The sequence below is a fragment of the Salvelinus fontinalis genome, chromosome 13, assembly GCF_029448725.1.
Source record: "Salvelinus fontinalis isolate EN_2023a chromosome 13, ASM2944872v1, whole genome shotgun sequence".
NCBI classification, from domain to species: Eukaryota; Metazoa; Chordata; class Actinopteri; order Salmoniformes; family Salmonidae; genus Salvelinus; species Salvelinus fontinalis.
Genome location: NC_074677.1, coordinates 49,538,034 through 49,548,170, shown reverse-complemented (window position 1 = coordinate 49,548,170; position 10,137 = coordinate 49,538,034). Strand labels below are relative to the sequence as shown.

Below are 10,137 nucleotides of genomic sequence, written 5' to 3'. Positions count from 1 at the left end.
AGCCTGTATCCCCCCCCCCCTCTCTCTCTCTCTCTCTCTCTCTCTCTCGCTCTCGCTCTCTCTCTCTCTCTCTCTCACACACACACACACACACACACACACACACACACACACACACACACACAGTATAATCACTATTATGTGGGGCCTATATGCATTCCAATACAAGGGATTTGCATAGCCTAGCCTATCTATGAACAGAGATAGAGAGACTTTCAATTTCAGAGACAAGTATACTGACAGCTTCTACTGCACCACTTCGTGAGCACTCTTCTCCATGGTTTCTTGCGTCATAGCGCGAGCTCAGGCGTTGGCCTGGGTGCTACTTCTGGTGATGGTGGAGGCAGAGGTACAGGAGAACTACTCACCTGCGTGCCGTGAGTTCATGTACATGGGCACACCACCACTGGGACTTGAGGACAAAGCACTAAAGAAGATTTGCCAGCGCTACAACGGCAAGCCACGTTTTGTCACCCTGTATGATACCTTTGACCACATCCCCGTCTACTCTGCCTACACCTTCAAGCGCTCTGACGGCACCAAAAAGGTTGATGTGCCCTGGATGTACGAGCCACAGGTATTTTAACAGACTCCTGTATCTCTGCAACATTGCCTTGTGCTTGTGTCTACAGATTAATAATTTTTTGTGTTATTGGCTACAATAAGAGGTTGATGGTCTCTGTGCAAATAGAACGAATAGTGAGCAATATACTGTTGTGTTTAGAAAGAGTCCATGAGGGTTCACTGACTGAGATTCCTTTAGTACCACTCTTCTTTATCTTATTAAAGCTAAAGGTGTCCGCATACATGGGTTCGTTTTGCTCCTAGCAGAACTAGGCTAGGCGAAGTGAACGTCTGTGCTCGCATACTCCCTAAAGACCTATGCTTGAAAAATGAGAAAAAAGCGGCAATTTTACTGCGCAAACTGTATCTACTGGGAAGCATATGGTAAAGCTTACCATAAAGCTTAGCGTATGCTTCCCAGTAGAAACAGATTGCTCATGATGACAGCATTTGGTGATGTTTTGGTCTTCGGCGGGTTTTTCTTCGGCTGTTGGGGCACACACAGTATTTTCTTGAGATAGGTCTAAGTAGTTGAAGTCTATGCCCCTTCATCGGTGATTGCTCTACAGTACTACTCTTAGCAGGATTGGGAACTATGGACCCTATTCTTCAATTAAGTGTTTTCTGTCGTTCAACGAGAAAGGATTTGTTTTAATGCACATCTTTAAACTTGAGAAATACTGCACCAAACATCTTACTTAGTTGTAAAATAAAAAACTAAGAACTTCTTGGCAAAAACTTCAAAATGAATGACAGATTTATTGATTTATCTTAGATTAATTCACACTATTTGAGGAAGTGTTTCTGGCTATGTTGTTGCTACGGCGTATATACATGGACAAACCGTAACATTGCCTATTTTTTCTTGTTTTTCAAGCGAAGGTCTTTGAAGTAAGTATGCAAGGACAGACCTTCGCTTTCGTCTAGCCGAGTTCTGCTAGGAACACTAAGAACCCAGGTCTGCTAGGAGCTCTAAGAACCCAGTTCTGCTAGGAGCTCTAAGAACCCAGTTCTGCTAGGAGCTCTAAGAACCCAGTTCTGCTAGGAGCTCTAAGAACCCAGTTCTGCTAGGAACACTAAGAACCCAGTTCTGCTAGGAGCTCTAAGAACCCAGTTCTGCTAGGAACACTAAGAACCCAGTTTTGCTAGGAGCTCTAAGAACCCAGTTCTGCTAGGAGCTCTAAAAACCCAGTTCTGCTAGGAGCTCTAAGAACCCAGTTCTGCTAGGAACACTAAGAACCCAGTTCTGCTAGGAGCTCTAAGAACCCAGTTCTGCTAGGAACACTAAGAATCCAGTTCTGCTAGGAGCTCTAAGAACCCAGTTCTGCTAGGAACACTAAGAACCAAGTTCTGCTAGGAGCTCTAAGAACCCAGTTCTGCTAGGAGCTCTAAGAACCCAGTTCTGCTTGGAACACTAAGAACCCAGTTCTGCTAGGAGCTCTAAGAACCCAGTACTGCTAGGAGCTCTAAGAACCCAGTTCTGCTAGGAGCTCTAAGAACCCAGTTCTGCTAGGAGCTCTAAGAACCCAGTTCTGCTTGGAACACTAAGAACCCAGTTCTGCTAGGAGCTCTAAGAACCCAGTTCTACTAGGAACACTAAGAACCCAGTTCTGCTAGGAGCACTAACCCTCTGCTCTCTGTCAGCTCTCCACAGTGTCTGATTTTGGGGAGATGCAGCCCTTTCCTCAAGGAGACCTCCATCGCAGTTTTGAGGATGCCCAAGCGGTGCTGGAAGACTACTCCAACACAGTGAACTTTGAGCGTGGCCACCTGAACCCTGACGAGCATCAGTCTGACCCCAACGACAAGGCAGCCACCTACACCCTGACCAACGTGGTCCCTCAGGTCCGGGAGTTCAACATCGGCCTCTGGAAGACCCACGAGCACACCATACGCCGCCGCCTCAACAACTACTGCCGCGGCACTGCCTACATGGTCACTGGTGTCACCACCTCCGGGAACATGATCCGCCGCCACAACATTGACCGTGTGGCCGTTCCCACCTACCTGTGGTCAGCTTACTGCTGCATCGACTACGACCGCAACGCGCCCTTTGAGGAGCGCACCAAGTTCCCAGCCTATGCGGCCCATGGTCTCAATGAGAAAGAGAGGCCTGAGGTGCTGGAGATGTCTGTTCAACAGCTGGAGAACTTCCTCAAGAGTGTCACCTTTGTGGACAAGAGCTTTCAGATCTTCTATGATAATTGTGTATCACCTGATAATGGCCTGCACATGACTTGACACTATACAAACAATTATGTGTAGCGTAATTTACTTAAACTATAATGTAATCAAAAAGGAGGTAAATCTGATGTGTGGTCTTACATGAATGCTTACGGTTTGCTTCATCCTTCTTCAATTATTTTCTCTCAGCAGCATATATCACAGTAGCCTACATGATCTCTCACCTCATATATCGAATATGTGGCCTGTAAGAAACAACATATTTTACAAATACATTAAAGCAATTCAAGTAATGGTAATTGACAATCAGTTTGTCTACTTATAAACCCTTTATAAACCTGTTAATCACATAAACCAGTAAGGTTTTTTCGTGGCAGATTTATATATATATTTTTAAAGATCCCAGTTCTGACTGACAATTTTTTTTGCTTGTAAAGCTTCCTCAGCTTTTTAAAATTCTACTTTCTCCAATGACATTCAATCATGTGGACAAGCACCTTGTTTCTTGATGAATAAAGACTTTCACTCCATTTCCTTTTTTGTCTCTTTTCTCCAACTAGTAAGATAAAGAAAAGTCTTATTTTGCAATCATTTAAAATATGTTTGGTTCCATAGCAAAAACACACATATTGCAGATAATACTGTAACTATCTGATGAATATCCCTTTATTGCACTCACTCATTCATCACTCACTCACTCTCCTTTGTCTTTGGTCAAAGTCCACATGGAATCTCCTGTGTGCTTTATCTGTCTGTGGTATTGTGATAATCTACCATTACCACTGCCTTGCTACTTAACCTCACCTGACACTGAAGGCCATATTTGTTCTCCACATAGATAGATTAGAGAGCAGGTTTTACATTTTACAGTATGCCAAGACACACTTCTGTGTACATGGAGGTGAGAGGAAAGACTGAAATGACAAGACAAAAGAGGCTTGTTGGCAGAATGCTTAGCACATGAGTGTTCCATATTACAGAGGGTGCTCAGTGAAATGAGTCCTCTCAGTACATTCCATGAGAGTGGGGTTATGATAGGTGATAGCCAATGAAAGGCCAGTCATACTCTGATTAGACATTTCAAGGAATTTAATGAAAGGGAGCATTCAAGAATAGCAGAAGATGTGATACATCGCCTAAAGACTTTGATGTGATCCTTTAGCCTATAGCAGGGGTCTCCAACCCTGTTCTTGGAGAGCTACCTTTCTGTAGGTTTTCGCTTTAACCCCAGTTGTAACTAACCTCCTTCAGTTTATCAACCCGCTAATTATTAGAATCAGGTGTGTTGGATTAGGGTTGGAGTGAAAACCTATAGGGTGGTAGCTCACCAGGAACAGGGTTGGAGATCCATGGCCTGTAGCCTACAGCAGGGATATTCGACTCTTCGACTACGAGGTCTGGAGCCTGCTGGTTTTCTGTTCTACCTGATAATTAATTGTACCCACTAAATCAGTCCCTGATTAGAAGGGCACAATGAAAAAACACTGTGGAACTGGAGTTCACTTTGAGAGGTCTATAGCCTCCCTAGTGAGTGTACTACCTCCTCTGCCAAGATGACAGGGTCTTTATGGCATTTATGCTTGGTCAAGTTCCTGCTCATGCTGTTCGCCCTAAAGTTCCCCCTAAATTGCTAGATTAATGGTAGAAATGGGATAGTCTCTCAGGCTGATATTTGTTACTGTGTCCCTGACTGCTTTGGGGTTTGTGCGCAGGTCACTTCTAGATAGATGCTAAAGTGTGGCATGGAGTCCTTGTATGTTAGGGTACAAATGCTATATTCTATTATTCCCCCACCAGTTACAGTAAATTCACATAAGTACACATAAGACTATGCTGATTGGATAATAGAGAACAAGCCAACACGTGTTCTTGTCATTCACTCCATACAAAATGGTTGCATCCCTCTATCACATTATTTACTCACTTTGCATATCTGGGCTTTGGCATTTAAATTCTAACTGCACACCTTGCCTTTCATTTCACTCTCCTGCAGTCATGCTGGTAAGAGCCATGCAATTATCGCTGGGTTGTTTGGTGTTGGGCATTCTCCCTGTTCCATAGTGCACCTCAAGCCACTGTGGTCAAGTACTTCAACCATGTAGAGCGATACAAGAACTCCTTATATATGGGAACCCCACCATGGGGAATCATTAATGACAAACTGAAGAAGATCTGTCAGCGCTATGCCGACAAGCCACGCTTTGTGACCTTGTACGACCCCCAGAAATGCATCCCTGTCTACTCAGCCTACTACTTCAAGAAGACAGAGGGAGAGCGGCATGTGGACTACTCCTGGATGTATGAACCACAGGTCAGTCAAAATCTTTATTGCTGTTTTTGTAAGTCTACTCCTCAAATGTGATGTCATAACTTTATGTTTTTCGTATCGGAAAATGTTTGTAATTTCAAGTCCCTATTCCGCAGAGACCGGAGTTGAGCTGTTACACCAGTTAAATGTTTGATAGAAGCATTCGCTGAACACTGTAGCTTCTTTCCCTTTGTATCAGAACTCAGGATAAGACGCAGATGCAGACAGATTGGAAACAAGAGCCATGCAGTCAGCCTGTAGTCCGGTGGCAGTCAGCCTGTAGTCAATACCTGGAGATGGTCTTGAGAAGAGCCGACCGGTCTCTCTTCCAGATATGGCAACAGCGGCGGACGAACATCGGGGGCCGAGGGTATGCTGACCTCTTGCTCCGGGAAGAGCAGGAGCTGATATCCCAGGGAACACAGAAAAGGCGAGTGACCAGCGGCTGAGCAGGGGAGGGTGTTGCGGGCATACTCTACCCACATGAGTTGCTGGCTCCAGGTGGTGGGGTTGGCAGAGACAAGGCAGCGAAGAGTCATCTCCAGATCCTGATTGGCTCGCTCCGACTGGCCATTAGACTGGGGGTGGAACCCGGAGGACAGTCTGGCCGACGACCCAATCAGTGTGCAGAACGACTTCCGGAACCGGAACGAGAACAGAGGATCCCGGTCGGAGACCATGTCCACTGGAAGTCCATGGATCCGGAAGACGTGCTGCACCATGAGCTGGGCCGTCTCCTTGTCTGAGGGTAGCTTGGGAAGAGGAATGGAATGGGTGGCTTTGGAAAACCAGTCCACCACGGTAAGGATAACAGTGTTGCCATCAGACGAGGGGAGACCCGTGACGAAGTCCAGGGATATACGTGACCAGGGACGGTGTGGGACAAGAAGTAGTTCCAGGAGGTCAGCCGGAGTTTGCCGAGGAGTCTTATTCTGGGCACACACGGTGCAGGCTGCGACGAACACAGATACGTCAGGAACCAAAGTGGGCTACCAAAAACGTTGTCATTACAAAAGCCTGGGTCTGACGGGAGCCAGGTAGGCAGGCCAGTTGAGAGGAATGAGCCCATTCCAGAACTTGGGAAAGGGCAGAGTTCAGGAAAAACATCCGGTTAGCCTTGCACCCCCCCCCCCCCCCTCCCCCCCCCCCCGCTGCGCTTCACAACGCTGCACTTCACAGACCTGGTTCTCTATACCCCAGATGAGTGCAGCCGCGAGACAAGAGATAGGGAGGATGGTCTCGGTGTCCGATGGTGTAGCAACGGGGCTATAGAGGCGTGTCAGTACGTCCGACTTCACATACTTGGAACCCGGGCGGTAGGAGATGGTGAAGTTGAAATGGGTGAATAGCAGAGCCCATCGAGCTTGCCTGAAGTTGAGGCGCTTGGCGGTATGGAGATATTCTAGGTTCTTGTAATCTGTCCATACCATGAATGGGTGTTCCACACCCTCTAACCAGTGCCTCCACTCCTCCAATAACATATTCACGTGCTCTTGGTTACCCACGTCGTAATTCCTTTCCATGGTGTTGAGACAATGGGAGAGGACAGAACAGACCCCACTTCGACGTCTGAAGCGTCGACCTCCACCACAAACCGCCAGGACCGCCAGGACAGAAAGGGTGGAATCCAGGGTTCTGTAGCGCCGGATTAACCGGTGGTAGAAATGGGCAAACCCCAGGAAGCGTTGCAGCTGCTCTCTGGACGTTGGTTGCAGCCAATCCACCACCGTCCTCACCTTTCCAGGATCCATCTGTATGTTGCCTGCAGCTATAATGTATCCAAGGATGGAGATGGTGGAGCGATGGAATTCGTATTTCTCCGCTTTGACGAACAGCTGGTTCTCCAGAAGATGCTGGAAGACTTGTCTGAAATGGAGGACATGTTCTTGAAACGAGCGGGAAAAACGAGCATTTCATCAAGGTAGAAGAACACGAACCGGTTCAACATGTCAAGGATAATGTTGTTAACCAGGGCCTGGAACACAGCAGAAGCGTTGGTCAGTCCGAATGGCATCACCAGGTATTCATAGTGTCCGCTAGCCATGTTAAAGGCGGTCTTCCACTTGTCCCCTTCCCGTATCCATACCAGATGGTAGGCGTTCCGGAGGTCCAACTTGGAGAAGATGGTAGCACCCCTGGAGAAGCTCGAAAGTCGAGGCGGTGAGTGGAAGCGGGTAACAGTTTTTAACCGTGATGCCATTCAGGCCCCGGCAGTCGATACACGGGTGGTGGAGTCAGAAGGACGGATACCCCCTACAGCCAGGGAGTCCTCAATATACCTCTCCATCGCCTTGGTCTCCTACCTGATAGGTAATAAAGCCGCCCCCGAGGCGATGTAGTGCCCGGGAGAAGGTTGATAGTGCAGTCATAGGGCCGATGAGGAGGAAGCGCAGTGGCACGGGCTTTGCTGGTATTCCGCGGGAACGGCGGAGAGGTCCAGGCAATGTGCATGGCAAAATGGGCTCAAACCCAGGATAGAACCAGTAGCCCAGTCGATCAGAGGATTATGCCTCTGGATCCAGGAAAATCCCAAAACCACGGGTGCATGAGGGGATTTAATGGGCAGGAACTGCATATACTCACTGTGATTAACCGACACTCTCAGGTTAATGGGAAACATAGTGTGGGTGACTCTGCCTATAGAGCGCCCATCCAGCGCTCTGACGTCCATAGGAATAGAGAGGGGTTGTGTGGGGATTCCCAGCTCCGACACCAGGGTAGCGTTCATAAAGCTCTCGTCACCCCCAGAGTAAATGAACACCCGAAGAGATTTGGGCTGGTCACCCCACAACAGGATAGGATGGATTGGGGTACGAGAAATGAAAGATGGGAAACTCCCCATACGGCTCACCAGCGTACTCGTACCTACTTGATAAGCCTGGTCTTTAAGTGGGCAGGTAGATAAGACGTGTCCCATAGCTCCACAATACAGACAGGTCTGGGTGTTTAGTCTGCATAAGCACTCAGCAGGAGACAATCTAGCCCTGCCCAGTTGCATGGGCTCCGGAGGAGATGACTTGACAGCCCCCGGTGACTTCCGAGAGAACTCGGGTGACATCTGATCCACTCGGAAATGTGGACTTCGGGGATTTACGGGATTCCTCGGAGGCGAGGTGGAAATCGAGGATGAGCATCGGCAACAGGGAACAGACTCCCTCTCCCTCCTGCCCATCGATCCGTATCGCCAAGGCTATGAGGGAGTTGAGGTCCAGGGGCAGCTCTCGGGCTGCAAGATTGTCTTTTATCACCTCCAATAATCCGTGAAGGGATGTGTCGAACAACATACTATAAACAAAATTCCAGTGTTGTGTATGTTTATAACTGTGTAGTATGGTGGAAGGTAGCCCAGTGGTTAAGAGCGTTGGGCCAGTAACCGAAAGGTTGCTGGTTCAAATCCCTGAGCCCACTAGGTGAAAAATCTATCTGTGCCCTTGAGCAAGGCACTTAGCTCTATTTGCTCCTGTAAGTCGCTCTGGAGAAGAGCGTTTGCTAAATGACTAAAATGTAAATGTAGTGTCTACAATCTGTGAGCAATGCACTGATCCTCCTCCCCGCTCTCTCCAGCTGGCAGAGGTTGATGGGAATGGGAATATGCTACCCTCCCTTACCGGCTACCTGCACATGAAGTTTGAGGACAGCCAGGCAGTGCTGGACGACTACTCTCACGTAGTCCTGTATGAACGAGGACAGCTGAACCCAGACCAGCACCAGTCTGACCCATACGACCGTGCCGCTACTTACACCCTGAACAACGTGGTCCCAGAGATCAGGGAATTCAATATCGGGCCGTGGCGTGAGCACGAAGAGCGCATCCGCGTTCGCCTCAACAACGTGTTTGCCTCACCGCCTTCATCGTCACCGGGGTGACCACCATCGGTAACATGATCCGCCGGAACAACCTGGAGAACTTCCTGAAGACCCGGATGGACGTGGACCAGAATCTGCAGATCTTCTATGACAACTGCATCTCCCCTCTCCCCTTCCTCTGTATCTCCACCGCACCATAAAGGAGCTCCTCAACAACGCTCACACACGCCTACTCTGTGTGCACAAGTGTTTACAACTATCTCCATAGATCTACTATTATGTGCTTATTATAATGATTAAGCATGTATTTTTAACATAACAATTATATAGTACTTGTGATGCTTTGGCAAAGCTTTCATTATCGAAGATCTGCTTTGCAAATTACTTCCCTTGTAGCGTGATTGTTCCTCCATTCTCTGTATTTGTAACATTCTTTATTTATCTGCCCCCTTATAAAACAGCTCAGTGACATTCAGGCACAATGGTTCAGTGTGTCAGCCATTCATGGAGAGGTGTTATCGGCTCACATTTGGCAAAAGTGGTTGTAAAATGGATACCATTAAAGGTTGTGAAGTTTTGAGCTTTAAAAGCATCTTCTTTGACTAAAATAAATTCGTTTTTTGACTTCCAGGTGCCATGTTTTACTGTTTCAACCAGTCACACACAATGTTATAGTATGAAACATAATAATTTAGGGTCACAGTTATGAAAACTGTGTAATTACAATTATTGATACATCCATAGACGGGGTTGTTGTTTAGAAACAAAACCAACGCGTGCTCAACTATGGGGAAAAACAGATGGAGCTGGCTTGGACTGTTGACAACATGAAAACTATGTCTCCAAATTTTTGGGGAAAACATAAATACATTTGCACAATGAGCACTTGTTGTCTCTCAAATACATTGTTACAGTTGTTGGTTAGCTAGCGAATTTTAGCCATATTAGCATAGACATGACATGAGTCAAAACACCTCAAAACATGACATGGTATCAATAACAAGATACAACAAGCTGAAACGAGCCACTTACGATTCCTCACATAGCAGCTTCTTGCCATTGTTGTGCTAGCTATCGGACCGTTTAGAATTATAACATCATATGGCCTTCTGCCTCATCGATGTACGCATCTACAGTGCATTCGGAAAGTATTCAGACCCCTTCACTTTTTCTACATTTTGTTACTTTACAGCCTTATTCTAAAATTGATTAAATTGTTTATTTCCCTCATCAATCTACACACACAATAACCAATAATGATAATGCAAAAACAA

At 46.9% G+C, this 10,137-nt stretch overlaps 1 protein-coding gene and 1 pseudogene across 1 annotated transcript; both read left to right on the top strand.

Annotated features, from left to right (window-relative positions):
• Positions 1–188: 188 nt before the first annotated feature.
• LOC129867807 (endonuclease domain-containing 1 protein-like) lies at positions 189–3,262 on the top strand. Its single transcript, XM_055941307.1, has 2 exons — positions 189–577; positions 2,209–3,262. The coding sequence occupies exons 1-2, from the start codon at positions 278–280 to the stop codon at positions 2,803–2,805; spliced, it is 897 nt and encodes a 298-aa protein (XP_055797282.1). The 5' UTR covers positions 189–277; the 3' UTR covers positions 2,806–3,262.
• Positions 3,263–4,097: 835 nt separating this feature from the next.
• Positions 4,098–9,378, top strand: LOC129867860 (endonuclease domain-containing 1 protein-like; annotated as a pseudogene).
• The last annotated feature ends 759 nt before the right edge of the window (positions 9,379–10,137 follow it).